This window comes from Ctenopharyngodon idella, chromosome 5, assembly GCF_019924925.1.
Source record: "Ctenopharyngodon idella isolate HZGC_01 chromosome 5, HZGC01, whole genome shotgun sequence".
NCBI lineage: Eukaryota > Metazoa > Chordata > Actinopteri > Cypriniformes > Xenocyprididae > Ctenopharyngodon > Ctenopharyngodon idella.
Genome location: NC_067224.1, coordinates 18478791 through 18501666, shown reverse-complemented (window position 1 = coordinate 18501666; position 22876 = coordinate 18478791). Strand labels below are relative to the sequence as shown.

The following is a 22876-nucleotide window of genomic DNA, read 5'->3' as shown; positions in this document are numbered from 1 at the left end:
AGATTAGTTGAGTCTTGAGTCTCAGAAAGCCTAAAAAAAATGATCAAACAGCACCTACTTCACCAAGAGTTGTTTGGGAGGGTTTCAAGAAAAATCCTCCTCACTCATCCAAAAACAGGATTCAGATTCAGTTGTCAGACAAGTCTGGAACTTCAAACGGGACCGGCTTCTATGGTCAGATGAAACTAAAAAAAGAGCTTTTTGGCAGCAAACCCACTAGATGGGTTTGGTGCACACAGGGATAAAAAGTACCCCATGCCCACGGTTAAATATACTGCTGGATCTTTAATGCTGTGGGCCTATTTTTCTGCTGGAGGTCCTGGACATCTTGTTCAGATACATGGCATCATGGATTCTATCAAATACTAACAGATAAAAATCAAAACCTGACTGCTTCTGCTAGATATCTTATAATGGGACGTGGTTGGATCTTCCATCAGGACAATGATCCAAAACAAACATCAAAACCAACACAAAAATGTGTCACTGAGCACAAAATGAAGCTTCTGCCGTGACCGTCCCAGTTCCCTGACCTGAACCTTAAAGAAAATGAGTGGAGTGAACTGAAGAGAAGCACCAACATGAGGCTGGGAATCTGAAGGATCTGTAGAGATTCTGTATGAAGGAATGGTCTCTGATCTCTTGTCAGGTGTTCTCCAAACTCATCAGGCATTATAGGAGAAAACTCTGAGCTGTTATCTTGGCAAAAGGACGCTGCAATAATTTGGGTGCCAATAATTGTGGCCAACGTGAACTAGAGAAAAACATTTATTTCATAATGAGCTTTTTCCCTCATTTTCAATTGTTTTACTTAAATGAAAGGTTAGAATTTTGTGATTTTTTATTTTTTTTTTTTTTTTTAATGAAAGATCAAAAGGATAAACAATGCAGATTTATTTTCACAGCCACCTTTGCTCATATTTACTAAGGGAGCCAATATTAGTGGAGGGTACTGTATGTACATATGGTTACACTGTATGGCATTTTTAGATTTATTGAATTTAAGCTTTTCTTGAAACCATTGACATTCTTACATATCATTGACCCAAGAATATGTGTCAATAATAATAATGAAAATAATAAGTACTCAATTTCACTGGCGCATAAAATTGATAAAATTTAGATAAAAGCATATTTCCAGTAATTTAGTACACACTTATTTAATTGGGAGACACTTCTAATGAAAATCTCTCACATTTGCCATTGCTTTACAAGTAATGAAATCATACAATAAGCCAAGTGAAAATTGCTCATGCATATTTTTGATTTGCAGGTTCTATTGAGCTTTGTCCTATTCACATTGTGTGAATGGTGATGGTGTCCAAAGTTGTGCTATGAATGTTTAATTTATGCTGTGTGATGAAACGCACCATTAGAGGGCACCCTTGTTGTATTCGTAGCTCACATTCTCCTCACAATTCACAGCCTTGTTCTGCTATGATTAACAACAATTGTGAACAAAATATGTGTGAAATGCATCAGAATATGATTATCATTTGATGAAGCTCATTAGCTTAATACATTTTGCCACAGATGACTATGATTGATTTTTTTTTTTTTTCCTCTTTCAGCTGAGGCTAGATGTTGTAGCCTGCATGCGCAGAGACACAACTCTGGAGACTGCCTTGAACTCCAAGGCCTACAAGCGCAGCAAGAGACAGACGCTGAGAGAAGCTCGCATGACAGAGAAACTAGAGAAGCAGCAGAAAATTGAGCAAGAGAGGAAGCGCCGACAGAAACACCAGGTGATCACTGAATGATCAAATAAATGGACTGAACACACTCAATATGCTGATAAAACAATAGACAAGCTCCCACAGCAAAATGCTCATATACACAATTCATGTGCTTACATATTGACTAACTGATAAAGGTGCTTTTAAAAGTGGTCACATCATGAGGAATCACATTTTTGAGTAGCAAATTAGCATATTAGAATGATTTCTGAAGGATCATGTGACACTGAAGACTGGAGTAATGATGCTGAAAATTCAGCTTTGCCATCATAGGAATAAATTACATTTTAAATTATTTTAACAGTTATTTTAAATTATAATAATATTTCACAATATTACTGGTTTTACTGTATTTTTTCTTTGAAAAATATTAATGTTAAAAAACATCAGGAAGAAAACTTATAAGACAAAAAGCATTATATGACTGTTTAAAGCACAAATGGTTGAGAAATTTTAAAGTGACTTTGCTCTTTGATTCATGTTGTGTCACTTTTTTTCTTCTTGTAGGAGTATCTCAACAGCATTCTGCAACATGCAAAAGATTTCAAGGAATATCATAGGTCCATCTCTGGAAAAATCCAAAAGCTGTCCAAGGCCATCGCCACCTGGCACACCAACACAGAGAGAGAGCAGAAGAAGGAGACTGAAAGAATTGAGAAAGAGAGGATGAGGAGACTGATGGTATGATGCACATTTCAAGCATCATTATAAAACCTCTTTCATTGTCTTTGCTGACTTCATGTAAAAATGGGCATACACCTCAATGTACTGTCCAGTTCTTGAACAAATCGCTCAACTGGTGCTTTTCCTTCTATTGATCATTAATTCATTCTTTTCACTGTATTATTTTAATGATTTAATGAACTGATTGGTGATAGGCTCTCTGTCTGTTTTCCCTAGGCTGAGGATGAAGAAGGTTACAGGAAGCTAATTGACCAGAAGAAGGACAAGCGTCTGGCCTACCTTCTTCAACAAACAGATGAATACGTGGCCAACCTGACTGAGCTTGTCTACGAGCACAAGGCTGCTCAAGCTGCAAAGGAGAAGAAGAGGAAGAGAAAGAAGAAAAAGGTGTTAGGCGACATGACTATAAAAAAGAAACCATAAAATAATTTATGCCCGATTTTGATGTAGTAAAATATATAGTTTCATTTGGTCCAATTCAGTTTATCCCACTGTGTTTTTTTTTTAGTTTGATCAGTGAATTTAGGAAATTCTTATGATCATTAAACACTCCATGCTTGTTTATTTCTGTCATGTTTAACCTTCAGAAGGAAGCTGGTGATGCCGAAGGAATGGGAGCCATCGGGCCTGATGGAGAAGTAAGTAAATTGCTATGAAAATGAAAGCAGAGTAGATGTGAATAACCGACTGATGTGTGCTGCTTTCAGTAAACTCACTCTGTCAAACCTAATCTAACATGGCCTGTCAAAGAAAACCTGCTTTCATGTTTTCTTTTTCATGCAGCCCATAGATGAGAACAGCCAGATGAGTGAGCTGCCAGTCAAAGTCATTCAGACAGAGACGGGGAAAGTGCTACAGGGGACAGATGCCCCCAAGTCCAGTCAGTTAGAGGCTTGGCTCGAGATGAACCCTGGGTAAGCTGTCCTCAACATTGCATCCTCTGTGTGTATGGTAATTGAAAACATTTCCACAAAAGTATGACCAGTTACTTGGATTGAGCTGTGAAGCTGCAGTGAGCCATGTGTTTACAGCAGTGAGTGGTGATAGAAATGAAAGGGAAGCACTGAAATTTTGGTCACTGAAAAAAAGAGGAAATATGCTACTCGACTACTCGCCAAATAAATAAATACATAGACATTAAATATAATTTGAGTAGAAATTATAGTACCTGTATATATCATCCTAAAGCTTCTGCTAAGAACATAATAATACACAATTATACTACAATAATATTAAAGCTGTAGTCCGTAACTTTTTTTGGTTAAAAATTATCGAAAACAATTTTTGAGCAAGTACATATCCAGCTAGTGTTCAAAACTATCTCTTTACCTTAGCCCAATTCACAACAGTAAGCTTGTAAAAATGTTTTCTAATAAGAGCGGCACTGGTGGGTTTCTGCGGGAAATTCGAGCATGCAGCCGTTCGTCTTTGCGTCATTACATTGCTACTGGTAGCGGATCATTTATAGCCTTTTCTCACATCAGCTGCAATAATTAAACTTATCATTTTGATGGCGAATTGTAATCCAGAAAGGTCCTAATGACAATCATCAGTGACAACTGGAGATTCACCCGTAGTCAAAAGCAAAAGACTTTAGACTGCAGAGTGGCTACAGAAATTGAAATCTACAGGTAATGCTAATACACACTAAATATATATAGTCACACAATGCTGATGTTGTTAACATTAACAATTTGAGAACAAAGTATAACAATAATAATAATTTGCATGGTTTGACGTGATCCGAGCTAAGTGATCGTTAGATTTAATCACCGTTGGTAGAGCGATTTATTGTAATGCTTTTTTTCCTCAGTTGGTCAGAATAAAAGTGGCAGATTTGTTACTTACTTGTTCAGATGACATTTTCCGGTGAAACTTCTTCTTTTGGTCATACTTCCAAGACGTAGAATCTGTGATTCTGAAGTACAGTATCCACACCGATGTGGTGACGGACAGCAAACATTAGATTCTTCCACGCTGAGGAGCCGTGCCGTTGCACAACCCACGTAAAGATGATAATGCCGCAAATAACTGCAATTGCAGGTTTCAAACAGAGATGGTGACACAGATGCAAAACTTATGGACTGCAGCTTTAAAGAAGCCATATGATGCTTTTTAATGTTTTCCTTTTACTTTAGTGTGTAATGTATCTGTTTGTGCATGTATAAGATCTGCAAAGTTAAAAAGCTCATAGTCTCCCACAGAAGGGATTTATTCTAACAGAGAACACTGCTCCAGACCTGCCTAAAACACATTGATTAAAGTGAAGTCCAAATATTACTTACACATACGTCTGTAGCAATTTGAAATATTAGCATAATGGTAAAAATGAAGGCGTGTCTGATCAATGTTGTTTCTACATTTTTAGAATCTCGTGCTCGAAATAGTGGAGCTGCAATAATGTGCAGTATGTGAAAAATAATGTTTTTTGAACATTAAAGCAGGTTAACCTATTCTAAGTACACCAAAGAAGCTTTGATAACAAACCAGAAGCTTTGATAACAAGCACCTTTTTAAGCTTGTGTTGTCAATAAACCCTTTTAAGGCTTCAAGTGTTTACTAGTGCATTATGCCCTTTAAAACAGCTATGAAGTTGCTCCACGGTCAGACAGTGAAGAGAGTGGCTCGGAATTTGAAGAGGAGGTGAGTGTCCTTTTATTTCTGCTCATTAAGCATTGACAGCTCCTTGGTGTAGAGTGAGTCATATATAAGTACACAAACTCACACACATTATTATCCTTTTCTCTACATCCACAAAGCATCTCCCATAAGCCTTTTCAGTATCCGCCTTAGTAGCCCCTTTCTTTTCTGAATATGCCACTATATTGTGTAACTCAAGCAATCACAGTGCATTAAATGAGCATAATCCGCTAATACTCCTTTTTAGGATGATGAAGAGGTGGTCTCCAGAGCCGAATCCGAAGAAAAGAAAGTCATCGATCCCAACAGTGATGAAGTATCCGAAACAGCAGCCAAGCACATCATAGAGTATGTTGCCTTTTCCCACTTCAAAGGAAAAAATGCCTTGTTGAGCTGGAGTGCAAGAAAAGTAGGACAGCAAGATTCGGGTGTTGATAGCTGTGTTTTTTTGTGATAGATGTGTTCTTCTTCTTCTTCTTCTTTTTTTTTCTTACTTTTTCTGTAAGCATCTGCCTCAGCTGGATATACAATGTTTTTGAAAGAAGTCTCTTATGCTCATAAAGCCTGCATTTACTTGATCAAAAATACAGAAAAAAACTGTAATATTGTAAAATAATGGTTTTCTATTTTAATATACTTTAAAAGATAATTTATGTGAAGCAAAGCTGAATTTTCATCAGCCATAACTCCAGTGTTCAGTGTCACATGATCCTTCAGAAATCATTCTAATATGCTGATTTGATACTTAGTTATTATGAATGTTGGAAACAGTTGTGCTGCTTAATATTTTTTTGGAACCTGTGATACTCTTTTTTCAGGATTCATTTATGAATAAAAGGTTAAAAAGAACAGCATTTATTCAAAATAGAAGTCTTTACTATTACTTTTTATCAATTTAACACATCCTTGCTGAATAAAAGTATTAATTTCTTTCAAAAAAAGAAAGAAAAACAGTAGTGTATATTGTTACAAAAGATTTCTATTTTAAATAAATGCTGTTCTTTTTTTTTTTACTTTTTATTCATCAAAGAATCCTGAAAAACATATCACAGGTTATTGTGAAGATCTATACTAGAATGATTTCTTATGAATCATGTGACACTGAAGACTGGAGTAATGGCTAATGAAAATTCCGCTTTGCATCACAGAAATAAATTATATTAATAATATTATAATATTATAATAATTATACATTATCTCACAGAAGTGAGTACACCCCTCACATTTTTGTAAATATTTTATTATATCTTTTCATGTGACAACACTGAAGAAATTATACTTTGCTATAATGTAAAGTAGTGACTGTACAGCTTGTATAACAGTGTAAATTTGCTGTCCCCTCAAAATAACTCAACACACAGCCATTAATGTCTAAACCGCTGGCCACAAAAGTGAGTACACCCCTAAGTGAAAATGTCCAAATTGGGCCCAATTAGCCATTTTCTCTCCCCGGTGTCATGTGACTCGTTAGTGTTACAAGGTCTCAGGTGTGAATGGGGAGCAGGTGTGTTAAATTTGGTGTTATCGCTGGAAGTTCAACATGGCACCTCATGGCAAAGAACTCTCTGAGGATCTGAAAAAAAGAATTGTTGCTCTACATAAAGATGGCGTAGGCTATAAGAAGATTGCCAAGACCGTGAAACTGAGCTGCAGCACGGTAGCCAAGACCATACAGCGGTTTAACAGGACAGGTTCCACTCAGAACAGGCCTCGCCATGGTCGACCAAAGAAGTTGAGTGCACGTGCTCAGCGTCATATCCAGAGGTTGTGTTTGGGAAATAGATGTATGAGTGCTGCCAGCATTGCTGCAGAGGTTGAAGGGGTTGAAATTGGTCTGCATGGCTGTCGTCCCAGAAGGAAGCCTCTTCTAAAAATGATGTGGGGCATCCTCAAACGGAAGGTGGAGGAGCGCAAGGTCTCTAACATCCACCAGCTCCGTGATGTCGTCATGGAGGAGTGGAAGAGGACTCCAGTGGCAACCTGTGAAGCTCTGGTGAACTCCATGCCCAAGAAGGTTAAGGCAGTGCGGGAAAATAATGGTGGCCACACAAAATATTGATACTTTGGGCCCAATTTGGACATTTTCACTTAGGGGTGTACTCACTTTTGTGGCCAGCGGTTTAGACATTAATGGCTGTGTGTTGAGTTATTTTGAGGGGACAGCAAATTTACACTGTTATACAAGCTGTACACTCACTACTTTACATTGTAGCAAAGTGTCATTTCTTCAGTGTTGTCACATGAAAAGATATAAAAAATTATTTACAAAAATGTGAGGTGTGTACTCACTTCTGTGAAATAATGTATATAAGTATATTAAAATAGAAAACCATTATTTTAAATACAGTTTTCTCTGTATTTTGATCACATAAATGCAGCCTTGATAAGCATAAGATGCTTCTTTCAAAAACATTTAAAAATAGAAATGTGTCCAAACTTTTGATCGGTACTACACAGTGGGGTTCAAAAGTTCATTCTATTTTACTTCTATTTCTTTTTCTATTATTTTCTGATTTTATACACTTTATTCATTGCAAATTATGATCTAATGCAGTATTTCTACTTTAATGACAGCTGCAGTTGAGCTGCATAAACTCCACAAGTTAAGTTTGTGTAAAACCTGATGATCATGTTATCCAGCATAATTTGTGAATATTTTGAATCTTAGGATTCAAGGGAATCATGAACATCTAACCGTCTTTACAAAGATAGTTCAGGAGTTCAAATGTTCAAGAGTTACATATTCAATGTCTCAAATTTGATCAAAACAAGAACTTTTAACTTTAACTTAAACTTTTAAACCTCACTGCACATGCTATATTTGGGAATAACTGAAAGTTAGAAATGAATAATCAAGTGAAAAGATTAAAATAATTAATAGCAATTAATCTTAAGATTTTTTATTTATTTTGTTGTAGCTAATGCAATTAATCTCAAATTTCAATTAACTGAAATTTTTGTCTAAATACACTCAGTGGGTACTTCATTAGCTACACATTTAAACTGCTCCTTAAGGCAAACGTCTAATCAGTCAATCATGTAATCAGCTCATGAAGAGGTCCAAACATCAGAATGGCCAACAAATGTCACTTAGACTGTGAAGTGATTGTGGGTGCCAGATGGGGTCACAGTGTCTCGGGAACTGCTTATCTCCTGAGATTTTTACACAAAAGAATTTCTAGAGTTTCCAGAGAGTGATGTGAAATCTAAAAAGGACCCAGCGATTGGCGGTTCTGTAGGTGAAAAGTCCTTGTCAATGATAGAGTTCGGAGGAGAATGGCAAGACTGGTTTAGACTGACAAGAAAATGAAGTAACTGAAAAAAACACACATTACAACAGTACTCCGCAGGAGAGATTGTCTGAATGCACAACACGTTCAACCTTGAACTGGATGGGCTATAGCAATAGAAGAGCACATCGGGTTTCGAAACCATCAGGCTGATGGTATTAGGAAATCTTAATACAAACTGAGCATAGTTTGAATGGCACAGCCTACTTGCATATTGTTGGTAGTCAGCATATAATCAGATTTTCTACATGCATTTTCTGCTATATTTTTTTTAATGTGTTTCCTATAGAGCCATTTGTGAAGACACAAGGCATGTGTCTTTTCAAGCTGGTTTAATTAAAAAGTTTTCAAAACAGTAGAGCCCCTTTGGTGGAATGACAGATCATGTCAACATGGACCAGATTCTCTATAGATCGTTTCCAGCTCCTTGTTGAATCCTTGTTGTGAAGAATTCCGTTATACCCATTTACATTTATTGATTCGGCAGACCCTGAATATTAAGTGTTACATTCGATTCTATACATTTTGCCAGTACATGTGTTTCCTGGGAATTGAACCATTGAAAGTGTGTTGATAGTGCCATGCTGACCAATAGGTGACTAATGAAGTGGCCACAGACTGTATATATAGCAAATTGCATATTTCTATTAACTTTTAAAGTGTTATGTATTAAGTTTTAGTTTATTTATTCTACACAAACAAAAGTTTTGTGAAAGGTGCAGTTTTACTGAGCTTGTATATGATTACCTAATGACCTGCATTGTTTGAACCTAATATTTAAAAAAGAAAAGAAAATCAGCTAAATGGTATCATAATGGACAAATAAATATTTTCATAAAATAGTGTAAAATTGAGTAACATGGCAGGGAATAATTGGCTGGCACATTTTTGTTTTCAATTCAACTGCTATTGGCAGGTGTGTTAATACAGTATGTTAAAGATTAGTTCACCCAAAAATGATTATTCATGAGTATCCCTTATGTCATAAGACTTCTGTTCAACACCCAAAACATTTTGACTCTTCAAACACTTCATAAAGAGAACATGAATTTAGGCATTTATTCATATATAAACACTAATGTACATACATATATAAATAAATAACTGTGCTTACTTGAGTTGAGAAAACATTTTTTTGATATATGAACCTTTTCCTTGCTTGGACTTTCAATGGATGGACAACTACAATGAGAAAATATTGAAAATATCATAATTTGTGTCTCAAAGATGAACAAAAGTCGGTAACACTTTACAATAAGGTTCATTAGTTAATGTATTAACTAACATGAACTAACCATGAGCAATACATTTGTTACTGGATTTGTTAATCTTTGTTAATGTTAGTTAATAAAAATACAGCTGTTCATAGTTTGTTCATATTACACAGTTCACAGTGCATTAACTAATGTTAACAAATACAACTCTTGATTTTAATAATGTATAGTAAATGTTGAAATTAACATTAACAAAGATTAATACATGCTGTAGAAATGCAGTTCATTATTAGTTCATGTTAACTAATGTAGTTAACTAATGTTAACTAATCAACCTTATTGTGAAGTGCTACCCAAAAGTCTTATGGATTTAGAAAAAAATAAGGCTAAGTAAATGATGACATCATTTTTATTTTTGGGTGAACTATCCTTTTAATGTTGGATCCTGTGTTGCAGGTCTGCTAAGCAGGATGTGGATGATGAGTACAGTGTTCAGGCGGGAGAGACCAGCTCCCAGTCTTACTATGGAGTGGCCCATGCGGTCATAGAGAGGGTGGAGAAGCAGTCCACCCTCCTGATCAATGGGACCCTCAAACAGTACCAGGTAAATCAACAGTTAAACCAAACTTTGAATAGACATCTCTACAGACATTATGCTCAGAATCCATCTTCTCTGAAGAGAACTGTGTAGGTTTAAATGGTATTTCAAGGGATTATACTCAAAAAAAAAAAGGAAGAGGCTGCAGGAAAGAAAGCACGCAGAGAGGAAATATCAAAAATCGAGCAGCTTGTATTGAAACTGTTATCCCCTCTGGGTGGGTAGTAATGGATTTCAAAAGGAGAACAGACCTCTTATCTCCTGTTTATCTTTTGAAAGAACTAAGTGAGCACTAGAATTCATGCTTTAATTCCACTCGGCAGCTGTGAAACACCAATTGGATCTATTGTGCCATTGTTGTTCAATGAGCAGTTTTGGAATCTGTCGTGTGTCTGCTCAGTTATCGGTTTGTGATGCTTTTAAGATATTACCACCAAATAACTCAAATCTTTTTGTTCAGATCCAGGGTCTGGAATGGATGGTGTCTCTGTACAACAACAACCTGAATGGTATTCTGGCCGATGAGATGGGTCTGGGGAAGACCATTCAAACTATCGCACTTATCACCTATCTAATGGAAAACAAGAGGCTCAACGGGCCATACCTCATCATTGTACCGCTCTCGTAAGTCCACTAAGCATGCTGTGAATAACAGGATAAGAGGTGTAATGAGGTGAGCTGTCTAAGTGGATTTGCGGTGTAATGGCTTTAAGTAGCTAAACACTGTTACACACAGTTCAGTTGACCTCTAATGACTGAAAACGCCAGCGAAAGTGATTTGTGATGTTGTGTTTTTGAGGCGACATATGGCAGCACTACAGGTCACTGAACAGTTGTCGTATTTCTCTGATCATGTATGGTTAGTTGGAGATAAAATTAAATGATTTCTCTGATGGGACAACATCTTGTAACATTATTTGTGTAGTTGGGGGTGTCTTATTTTCTCAGTAGCTTACATTTAGGCTGCTTTAGCTTACTTTACTGATGTCATAGAGACTTCCTGTCTGCAAAAAACCCTATAGGACATGGTGAAAAATGACCCTCAGCACCATGTTTCAGCTAAGTTATTGTGATTGATTTGTGCAAGGGCCAGAAATGTCTTCAAACAGCCTCACCTCACATCCATCATTAACTTTGCTCCATGATCACACCAGCACACATCATTTAGAGATATGACTTCATTTAGAGGTAATACTTTTATTCCATATCAGTGGCTTCAAGTATAAAAAATGACAATATTGATTTTTGTTCCCCTTTTTCACAGGACTTTGTCCAACTGGGTTTATGAGCTGGACAAGTGGGCACCAAGTATTGTGAAAATTGCCTACAAGGTAGCCATTGGTTTTTATTATCAGTGTGTATTGTTACTGTGGACAATATAATTTTATGATGTAATATAGCATAAAGGTAATAAAATCAGGTAATTACAGGTACTGTTTTAATTTGTCAAAGGGCACTCCTTCAATGCGGAGGTCTTTTGTGCCGCAGCTCCGCAGTGGGAAGTTTAATGTCCTTATAACCACCTACGAGTACATCATCAAAGACAAGCACATTCTCGCCAAGGTAAAGGGCACGCATTTACATTTATGCATTTGCAGATGCTTTTATCTCAAGTGCATTCTAAATATAAGCTTCTGTTTAAAGGTTTGGGGTCATTATTACAATTTAAAATAATAGTTTTCAATTTGAATATATTTAAAAATGTAATTTATTCCTGTGGCGGCAAAGCTGAAAGCAGTCATTACTCCAGTCTTCACTGTCACATGACTCTACAGAAATAATATGCTGATTTGGTGCTCAAGAAACATTTCAACATGTTAATTGCACCAGTTTATGTAATAATTGTCGACTCTTTCCCAACAGATTCGCTGGAAGTATATGATTGTGGATGAGGGCCATCGCATGAAGAACCATCACTGCAAGCTCACGCAGGTGTTGAACACCCATTATGTCGCTCCCAGGAGGCTGTTGCTCACTGGAACCCCTTTGCAGAACAAATTACCTGAGCTCTGGGCTCTGCTTAACTTCCTGTTGCCCACCATCTTCAAAAGTTGCAGCACCTTTGAGCAGTGGTTCAATGCTCCTTTTGCAATGACAGGAGAGAGGGTAGACCGTTATATTTCACCCTTATAGATTTACCTTCCTGTTTTACACATCACACTGTAGCTTAATGAGGTTTCTCTCTGTTATGGGTTGCGCTGATTTAGGTGGATCTAAATGAAGAGGAGACTATCCTCATCATCCGCCGTTTGCATAAAGTATTACGTCCCTTCCTTCTGCGCAGACTGAAGAAAGAAGTGGAGTCTCAGTTACCCGAGAAGGTAAATATCTACTCTGTCAGACTTTTTTAAAACAGTTTTTATTAGACTGTGGAGATGAAAGTGAAAAATTAGATAGGCATTTCCTAAGATACCAAGCATAAGAATAGAATTAAAGCTTTATGTAGGTTCAGGTTTTAGACTTTGGTTCTTTAAAAATGAAATGCTGCTTAAAAGCATTAAGCATGACATTAAGCATGTGACTTATTAGATCGACCGCACGCAGAAAACAACACATAGTCACTGTGCCTTATCAAAGCAGCTATAAATGGTTTGATATATGAACTGAAGACACTACCAATCACAATTCAATATGAAAATATAATTTGATGTGATTGCTGTTGGTAAAATTTGTAATATTCTATTAATGTAAATTAATGTAAATTTTGAAATTGTAATCTTACATTTCATAAGCAGGTTAGAACAGTTAGAACAGTTAGAATTTTTATTGCTAATTTTACAGGCCCCAGTACGAAAGTACAATCTATTTTTATTATATGTACTATAAATAATATTTTTAAAAAGGTTAATATTATTATTAATATTATTTTTTACAAAAAATATTACAACATTCTTTACAACATTTTATTAATTTCTTCAAAACAAAATGTGAATGGCATCTGTATGTCATGTGATTCAGGTTATATTGATGCATTGTGTCTTAATTTGTCACAGGTGGAGTATGTCATCAAATGTGACATGTCAGCCATCCAGAAGGTTCTGTACAGGCACATGCAGGGCAAAGGTATCCTGCTCACTGATGGCTCAGAGAAAGACAAGAAGGTATAGAGCGAGGCTGTATGGTAACTTACTGTTACACTGCTGTGTGGATTAAAGCAGATGTTCATAGGCTTTAACTTGATGTCTTTCATCTACAGGGTAAAGGAGGAGCCAAGACTTTAATGAACACCATCATGCAGCTGAAGAAGATCTGTAACCATCCCTACATGTTTCAGCACATTGAGGTATCACCATATGTCTCAGTCATGGTTATTATTTTTTAACTAAAACTAACATTTCTGTTAATTGAAATAAAGCTGAAATAAAATATAGATATTAGTTGAAAAACTTGAACTGAATAAAAATTTAAAACTGAAATAAAAATTAAATATATTTAACCCTATGACAGCAAACTCACAAAAACCTTACCATTAGAGACTACTAACAACTATCAACAAACCAAATACGTTTTTATAAATTATTCTTAGAAATATCAACAAATCGGCATTATAACTTTCCAAAGCTATTGGTCTATATGAAAAATGAGGAAGAACATTTAAAATGTCTAATTCATTACATTTGCGAGCCTTACAATCTCTGAACAAATGACAGACATCAGTCTAACACAGAAAGTAACTTTTTTGTCTATTATTCTTAGAATTTGTGGTCTACATCATTGTCTTCTGTGTATCAGAATAATTAATTATGTCATTGCTTTCATCGTCAGATGTACCACTGTATCAGTGTCCTTATTTGCACATATATAGGGTTGGGTATCTTTTAAATTTTAATGATTCCGATTCTGCTTATCAATTCCGATTCTTATCGATTCCTAATTTCGATTCCAATAAGATAAAAAAAAAAAAACGTAAATATTATTCTCATTTATTCATAAGTCTTATGCCATTGTAGCTGAATATCAAGCAAAAACAACTAGTTTAACTAATATAAATTACAAGCATTATTAGAGACAAGTAAACACTGAGTAATTAAAAAAAGAACAAATGAACGAATTAGCAATCGCACAAATAAATACAACTAAACAAAGATACGATTGAAACAAAGTGTTTTAAGAATTTCAGGTATTCAGGTTTAGAAACTAATCAAATGTACAATAACTCTGCCCTTTATAATTAAACTATACATTACAAATATAGTTACAAAAATTATTCAATTAAAGAAAAGCGAGTGAATGTTCTCTTTGTCTTTTGTTGTTTGAGTAACGTTATTATAGAGACGGCAACAGGAATATTAGGCTGCTGTCACTTTAAGAGCTGCACTGATCCAATATACTGTTACATGCATTTTCTTTGTCAACTGTTTATATTTCGGTTGTGTGCGCAGCACAGAAAACATGGTTTAAAATCACTTTTTCTGTGTGCACACTTTGGATGTGTGTCTTCTTGCACTTGAATGGTTTATAGTCATATTAAATAGTATTAGTCATATTTTACATGTGTTGGTAGTCAAACTCCAGCTCTGACCACATTGTGGCAAAAAAGCAAACAACACTTTTGTGTTACTGTTTTGAGGAAACATACAGTTACAAACACATATGTGTCTGAAGGACAACAACACAAAGCAGAACAGGCAGAGATGAACAAACAGCGCTGAAATGGTCTTCTGTGACATTTGACTTCTCTGTAATGTGATCTCATGCATTACACGGTGCAGTGATTGGATTGAGTTCATTCTCTTGAAAAATGTGGAGAAAAGCTCAGAAACTGATGGCGTAGATGAGTACTCTCCAGGCACTGCAGCCAATCACCACTCTGGATTAACGCATATACCTCACATTTTATGACATTGGTTCAACGTTTGTTTTTTAAACTGGAAGAATGTAATGGCTCCAAAAAACTGAAAAAATATCCACTTTTTCCTTAATAATAAACATGAGTGCTATTGTTGTTTTCACTGATGTGCAATCAAAGCATTCTACATGGCATTTTTCTACTTGTAGGGCATCAGCTGTACTGAAAGTGTCTATTTTGTGCTTATTTAGGAATCCTTTGCTGAACACTTGGGATATCCAAATGGCATTATTAACGGGTGAGTATGGATCAAATCGACCATTACATAACCTTAGGAGTTACCATGAATTGTTCATTCATGTCAAATAGGGATCACTAAACATATCGCAGGGCTCCTGCACTACATGACATTATAGACATGCTATTTTGTTGTCCTAGACCTGACCTGTATCGTGCCTCGGGCAAGTTTGAGTTACTGGACCGCATCCTGCCCAAGCTGAAGGCCACCAATCACAGAGTGCTTCTGTTCTGTCAGATGACATCCCTCATGACCATCATGGAGGATTATTTTGCCTACCGCAACTTCCTCTATTTGCGTCTGGATGGTCAGTAATCAGTGCAATCCTCCTTTAATGTTTTCTTGTCCTTTAGGACGTAAAGTCTGGGAATTTCCAATTGGTGGTCCACTACTTTTTTAATGAGTGTGATCACACAAATACGCTGCCCTTTCTCTTTGATTAACACTTGTTCGCTTCTGGTGGTGTCCTGCAGGAACTACGAAGTCTGAGGATCGGGCATTGCTTTTAAAGAAATTCAATGATGAAGGCTCCCAGTATTTTATCTTCCTGCTGAGCACCAGAGCAGGAGGTCTGGGCCTCAACTTGCAAGCTGCAGACACCGTTGTGATCTTTGACAGCGACTGGAACCCCCACCAGGTTTGTGTGATTCACAGCTGTGATTAGAGAGGAACTAGACAGTTGCATCCCTAGTTTTTCTTTTTTTTAGCTCAGCAGTGATCTGTCATCTATAAGTCCAGCTTGAAAAACATCTCATAGTATAATAACACGTGATTCACCTTGGGTGGGGTAATTGTGGAATTCAGAAATACAAAGGTAATTGTGTATTTATTTCTCACAATTTCAATTTCAATTTTTTTTTTTACTATTTCTTGTAATTATGATTGTATTTCTCACAGTTGATTATTATTATTATTATTTTTACATCAATGTAGCCCTGAAGTGGAGGCAGGCTTCCATATTAGTTGACATATAACATGTACATTTCGATGAATTAGTATTAGAATTTTGTTCAAAGTTAGGGAAAAAAATTAGAATTAAGATTAAGATTTTTTTTTTTTTTTTTTAAGGAATTAATACTTTTATTCAGCAAGGATGTTTGCTGAAAATTGATATAAAAAATTATGCTGATCATTTTTTCTTTTTTAAATGATGCTGAAAATTGATCAAAAGTGACAGTAAAGACATTTTTTTTTTAATGTTAAAGAAGATTTTAAATAAATGCTGCTCTTCTGAACTATATTCATCCTGAAAAAAATGCTTTGTCATCACAGCATTATTATAACAGGAATAAATTACATTTTAAAATATATTCAAATAGAAGAAATTGCAATAATATTTCACAATATTACTGTTTTTGCTTCATTTGTTTGATTAAAAAAAAAAAAAAAAAAGTCCTGTACAAATAGTACAAATAGAATAAATCCTTGTAGTCTCTCAATTAAAATGAGGCCATAAAAGCTACATGCATTATGATTAGCAAAATGCTAATTATTTAAATTTGTTTTGAAGTATAGTGTTTAATACCACAGCACTTTTTTTTAATGCCAACTAACTTCAGACAAGCAAAGATTTTTAGGTGATGTTTGCTGCATTTATATATTTATTGGTTTATTTATTCATTTATCTTATTAATTTATTATTTTCATTTGTATGTTGGTGTTGTTGGTTGGATGATTTATATTTTATGCAGCAGCATGAAGTTTGTGCATTTTTCCCCACACGTTTTCAGCAGAAGATGCTAAAATTACCCCTCCACCCGCCTCCACATACAGCACAACACTATAGCAATCTTCAGCCAATTTGAAATGTTTATTTTTCCTTCTCTAAACAAGTCAGAAAGAGTGCACCATGCCTCTTCTTAATAACACTTTCGCCCTCTGATTGTAACTGATATAACTATGTCAATCACACTCAACTGTGATTTCAATCACCAGGACTTGCAGGCCCAGGACCGAGCCCACCGTATCGGCCAGCAGAACGAAGTACGCGTACTGCGTCTGTGCACTGTTAACAGTGTGGAGGAAAAGATTCTTGCGGCGGCCAAGTATAAACTGAATGTTGATCAGAAGGTCATTCAGGCAGGCATGTTTGATCAGAAGTCCTCCAGCCATGAACGCAGAGCCTTCCTGCAGGCCATTCTGGAGCACGAGGAGCAGAATGAGGTGAGTCACTTCAACAGGCACAGATGGCAGTTGGAGTAACTGATAGACCGGCTAATTTTATCTAATGATGCACTGAGGTAAAAATTATTGGAAAAAAGGGCCAAGAACAAGATGCCAGATTCTTTTTCACTTATTAGCCAGTATGAAAGCATACATTATGCAAACGGATTGCTATCAAATTGAATATATGCATTCAAATTACACTTTGCCACATAAATTTGTCTTTGCAAAATGGATATAAATCCAATCTACTATTCCTGCAAATATATAAATATGCAAATACTGTATAACAGATGATGCCAGTGCCAGGCAGTTGAATGCTCTCGTCGCCCCACAAAGCAATTAGTGTTTGAGTTTCACGGTTTCTCCATCCATGTGTCTCATCCATGATTGAGGGCTCATGTGTGGATTGCGGGGCTCACAAACTTCTGCACACTGATGCCTGTTTGGGAGGAGTGAGGTTTATATACGTGGCTTGAACAATCAGATGCATTTCCACTTAGCTGAGTCTCATTTTCTATGAAGGGGCTTTTAGTGATCGGATTGCTATTAGCCTTAACGGCTTTTATATGCTTATAAAAGAATTGTAAACTAACAAACTAAAATAATGAAAGATGCATGTATTTTGAAATAATGTAGTAAAGCTTTACAGTGCTCCAGACAAAAAAATTCATTACGGAGCCATTGGCTACTATAGGGGGGAAAAACAGGCGCCAAATAATTTTTTTTAAGAGCCACACAACAATGAACTTAAAATTTTAAATCACTTACTTTTAGTCATCCTGCTGTGTTTATATATCTCCCCTTTACAGTTTCAGCTTTTTCATCTTGTGATTTTTCTGGGAAATGAATGTCACTATCTTCACTTAATACTATTATAGTTTTTGTTAATATTTTGAATCTGATTACATTTTTATATTTTCTGCTTTCATTTTTTAAGTTTTTGTTTTTAGTTTTATTTTTTGTTGTTATTAAACATGTCTGTTTAGTTTGTATAGATTTTTATTTTAGTATTAACATTTATTTCAAGCAATAAAAAATGTTTTTAATGGTTTTAGTTGACTATAATAACCCCGATGCTAGTAAAATCTTGAATAATATGTGTCAAATAATGTTCTTAGTCCTTCCTTCCTGAAGCTACAACAGTTTACTTTGAATCAAATGAAAATAAATATAAATATATTGAAAAAATATATAAATATATTAAATTTGGTTTGTGTAACCAAATAACAAACAGGGGCAATTGATATACATACTGCTTGACTTTGATTAATTTGAAATACAGTGGGACTCTTATTTTGAAATGTCTGTGCTTTACTTTTGCTGCTCATTCATTAAAAAATTATGTTGCTACAACCGTTTAAAACACAATATAATTTAAATAATATAAGGTAAACTTTGTGATAGTTGATCAGCATTAGTTCATAAGCAATCGGTTGACAAATGTGCGCTAATCATTGAATGCGAGCTGCTCTGAAGAACGCGCAACAGCGCCATCTTTTGACTTTAAAACATGCAGCGCTCACATTTATTTAATGAAATTAATAATAATCACATTAGGGAGTATCGCGATTTGTTTTTCCATCCACAAAATTTAAGATGCCTTAAAATGATCATTTATACTCTTGTTATACTGTTTAAGGCACTGGAGACTTTTAATGACCTTAAATTTATCTGATGAGAATGGAGTGGAATAATAAAAGTGATCAGCATGATTGATATTCAAAACGGTAAACGCGATGCATTGTGTGTGTATCTGCAGTCTGTAGAGCAGGTTTCCCCTTTTTAATGACGAATATAGACAAATTTATATGAAGAAATAGGCAGTTGTCTCCTTTACGCAGGAGCAGAATGGTGTGTTCAAATGCAGCTGTTTTGCACCGATGCAGGCGACGTGAGGCAACAACACAGTCGGCTTTCATCAGCTCTAGTTCTTTGGCGTCTGTTTGGTGTGTGAAATTTTTCCCTACCTGTTCATATTTCGCAGCTCTAACTCAGTGAAACATTCACATGCAGCATCTCATTTAATTACGTCAACACAGCAAATGATGTGATAGGCTACTGGTCATGGAACACGCAAATAACATGCAAATTTTACAGTCATAACGTGTAAATTTGTATGGTCGCCAATGGCGACCTCAGCAAAAATATCACTTGCAAATGCGACCGTTTTAGGCACAGTCTGGAGCCCTGCTTTACCAAATTAACAGACACTATTCAAAATGAGAAGCATTAAAGGGATAGTTCACGTTAAAATGAAAATTCTATCATCATTTGCTCACCCTGATGTCTTTTCCAAACCTGAAATAATTTCATTCCTATGTAAAAATCTCAGTTAAGAAATATATAAAAATGTTTTTATGTTCCTCCAAAGAAAGAAAGTAATACAGGTTTGGAAGGACATGAGGGTGAGTAAATGATGACAGAACTTTTATTTTTGGGTGAACTATCTCATGTTTCATTTTTGAACTTGAATAACAGACATTTTACCCCATAAATTGCGAATTGCAAGTCATTCTGTCCATTTGATGGTTTTTGTGATTCTGGTGAACTAACTGCCCCTGTTTCAACAGCGGCTTGGAAAAGTTTCAATATTGTTGTATGAAAGCATTAAGCATTGGTACACATTGTTATTGTAGATTAATTGATTTTCTTTCCCTGACTTGACTCATCATTCATGGCCTGTCTTATTAAAATGTCACTGCAATTTGTTCAACAAATTATAGTTTATCGTTGGCATAAATTGCTTTGGACCCATAAGAGAGTGCAATTCAGCTGAGAGTCTGTTTTTCTATTGATTTTGAGTGTGACAAAGGCTAAGGGAAAGGCATGCAATTTTGGGTGACTAACCGGAGTGCAGTTAAGTTGAGTTGAATTACTTACAGGAACAGTACGAAGCATTTCTTAGTGTTGATAGTGTCTATTCTGGAACAATTTTATGATTTGAAAAAGCAAAATAGTCTAAGGCACCCATGAAGGATGCTAATTTAAAAATATGTAATTTTGATGGCAGTATATGTCTCGGTACAATCCTAATATATGCCTCCACGTCTCTGGTACCTTCATACATATGCAAATCACCCATGCCATTTGCACTGATGCTCCTCCATGCCATGACAGATGTTTGCTTTTGCACCTGTCGCAAATGAAAGTCTGGATGGTCTCTTTCATCTTTGGGACTGAGAACTCAATGTCAATATTCCCAAAAACATCTGACATAGAACTGATGTATAGCTTTCTCCTTGCATAACAGAGATTCAAGATGTATTTCTTGACGCAGCGGCAGACTGTGTTAAGTGACAACAGTTTTCTGAAGTACTCCTGAGCCCATGTGGCTACATTTAACACACTAGCTTGACAGTTTCTCATGCAGTGCCATCTGAGGGCTCAAAGGTCACGCCCATTTAACAGAGGTTTCCAGCCTTGCCCTACACTGACTGAGATTTCTCTGGATTCCCTGAATCTTTCACAATATTATGTATGATAGATGGTGAAAGACCTCAATTCTTAGCAATCTTGCACTGGGAAATGTGATTTTTAAAGTGTTTGACAATTCTCTCATTAAATTTGGTCACTGAAAACATGGGAAATTTTTTTTTTGTACTTTTGTCAAAGTTTCAAGAGAACTAACAAATCTATTGCATTTTTCAAAATGTTTCAATTTTTCTGCAAATGGGGTTTTAAATGTGTCCTAATTGTGTTTGTTAGCATATATTGTATGTGTCATACCAGGAGGAAGATGAAGTTCCAGATGATGAAACTCTCAATCAAATGATTGCTCGTAATGAGGACGAATTTGAGCTTTTCATGGTAAGACTGAAATTCCACAAAATTTGTTACTTGCACAGGTAGTCCTTTGCATGGTGATTCACAGTAATTGTTGTCTCTTTGAAAAGTAAGCCATGTGTTTTTTTGAATTTTGCAACTATTTAGGACTAGAACAAGAAAACTTAGCAATTACCAATTAACTTTATGTAATCCATTAATGGCACTTCTAGCGCATGGACATGGACCGCCGTCGAGAAGATGCACGCAACCCTAAGCGTAAACCTCGGCTAATGGAAGAGGATGAGCTGCCATCATGGATCCTGAAGGATGATGCAGAGGTGGAGCGGCTGACCTGTGAGGAGGAAGAGGAAAAGATTTTTGGCCGGGGATCTCGTCACCGCAGAGATGTCGACTACAGCGACGCGTTGACGGAAAAGCAGTGGCTGAGGGTATGCTGCTTGTGTTACTTTCAGTTCATTATAGTCATACCCATGACAAACATGTAAAATGACACACGGCATAGACATAATCCCATCCACATGTTGAGAGCTCTTGTTGCCTTAGCAACAGGTCATCTTCCCCTTTTTCCAAAGGTCTCTTTTTTATGCTGAATGAATTGGTTGCACAGAGATGACTCATTATGAATATTTGCCATTTTCAAATTGTCAAGTTACTTCACTTTTGGTTTAGTACTGATCAGTGTTATTTTAGTATCATTTTTATAATATTATAGTGTTTATTTATATAGTGAATTAGCTTTTTTTATATTTTCAATTTTAATTTTAATATTAAGTGTAGGTTTTAGTAATTTTTTAATTATTTTAATTATTTATTTATTTATTTATTTTTTAATATTTCTATTGAGTGCTGCAGGGATGATGTATTTTTGTAGACCAAAACCTGGAAAAAGGTTAGCTTTTTAGCACTTTAAGCACTGGTTCCATCGTCCTGAAGTTAATGGGTTTTTGAATGGGCTTTTGGTTAAATGCCTGAAATAAGCTTTTACTTGTCTTGAAAAAGGCAGTTGCTAACAAGTGGCTAAATGGGATTACAGACGTTTTTGGCAACATTTAACGTCATCAGCCAAACAGGTAAACTCATCTACTCACTAGTTCTCTTTCACAGCCTTGTGTTTCTAATAGCTCTCTTGCAAACTATTCTAACCTAAACTTTCAGGGAACTAATGAAGTTTAAATAAATTTTAAATAAAGATTGAAAGAGTTGTCAGAAGCTTAGTGATGGTGACGTCAAACTGAAGTCATGCGACAGTGGTGTAGTTAGTTTATAGCCTAGGTTTAGCTTTTGACTGCTGACAATTGTATTTAGGCTTCAAAATTCATAAAAGTTTTGTTTGTAAAGATTATCATGATGAACAAAACGTGTAAGCATCATAAGCTTTTGTTTGTCACAGAGCTTATTTTCTGCGTTAATCCAAAAGCCAAGTGAAAAATCCTATTTTTTGTGTCGAAGGAACCGGTGTGATACTAACTTCCTAGTGGGTCTACAAAAATACGTCATCACTGCAGCATTCTATTTAGCTGTAATTTATTTTTATTTCAGTTTTAGTTTTAGTAATTTTAGTAATTCAACTTAAACTTATTTATTTCAGTATTTTTTCCTCTAATATTTAGGCACCTTTTGCGTAGGCGCCTATTGTATCCATTAGTTTTCTTCTTATTATTATTCTGCCATTTCT

The 22876-nt window shown here is 35.7% G+C and overlaps 1 protein-coding gene across 4 annotated transcripts in view; it reads left to right on the top strand.

Moving 5' to 3' along the window:
• The window catches only part of smarca2 (SWI/SNF related, matrix associated, actin dependent regulator of chromatin, subfamily a, member 2), a 60127-nt gene that overhangs the window by 11647 nt on the left and 25604 nt on the right, over positions 1-22876 (top strand). For 3 of the 4 annotated variants that reach the window (XR_007930121.1, XM_051892583.1, XM_051892585.1), the window contains exons 8-28: positions 1572-1745; positions 2244-2417; positions 2637-2807; positions 3008-3058; positions 3204-3334; positions 5006-5063; positions 5308-5408; positions 10021-10168; positions 10623-10786; positions 11427-11493; positions 11615-11725; positions 12026-12268; positions 12370-12483; positions 13156-13263; positions 13359-13445; positions 15203-15249; positions 15390-15556; positions 15723-15886; positions 17185-17412; positions 21121-21222; positions 21411-21629. Coding sequence is in view for 3 of the 4 variants with exons in the window: in XM_051892583.1 (XP_051748543.1) it covers positions 1572-1745; positions 2244-2417; positions 2637-2807; positions 3008-3058; positions 3204-3334; positions 5006-5063; positions 5308-5408; positions 10021-10168; positions 10623-10786; positions 11427-11493; positions 11615-11725; positions 12026-12268; positions 12370-12483; positions 13156-13263; positions 13359-13445; positions 15203-15249; positions 15390-15556; positions 15723-15886; positions 17185-17412; positions 21121-21222; positions 21411-21629 (2829 nt within the window). In the remaining variant the exon portion in view is untranslated. The remainder of the gene's footprint in view (positions 1-1571; positions 1746-2243; positions 2418-2636; positions 2808-3007; positions 3059-3203; positions 3335-5005; positions 5064-5307; positions 5409-10020; positions 10169-10622; positions 10787-11426; positions 11494-11614; positions 11726-12025; positions 12269-12369; positions 12484-13155; positions 13264-13358; positions 13446-15202; positions 15250-15389; positions 15557-15722; positions 15887-17184; positions 17413-21120; positions 21223-21410; positions 21630-22876) is intronic. The other variant, XM_051892584.1, reaches the window with a different exon arrangement.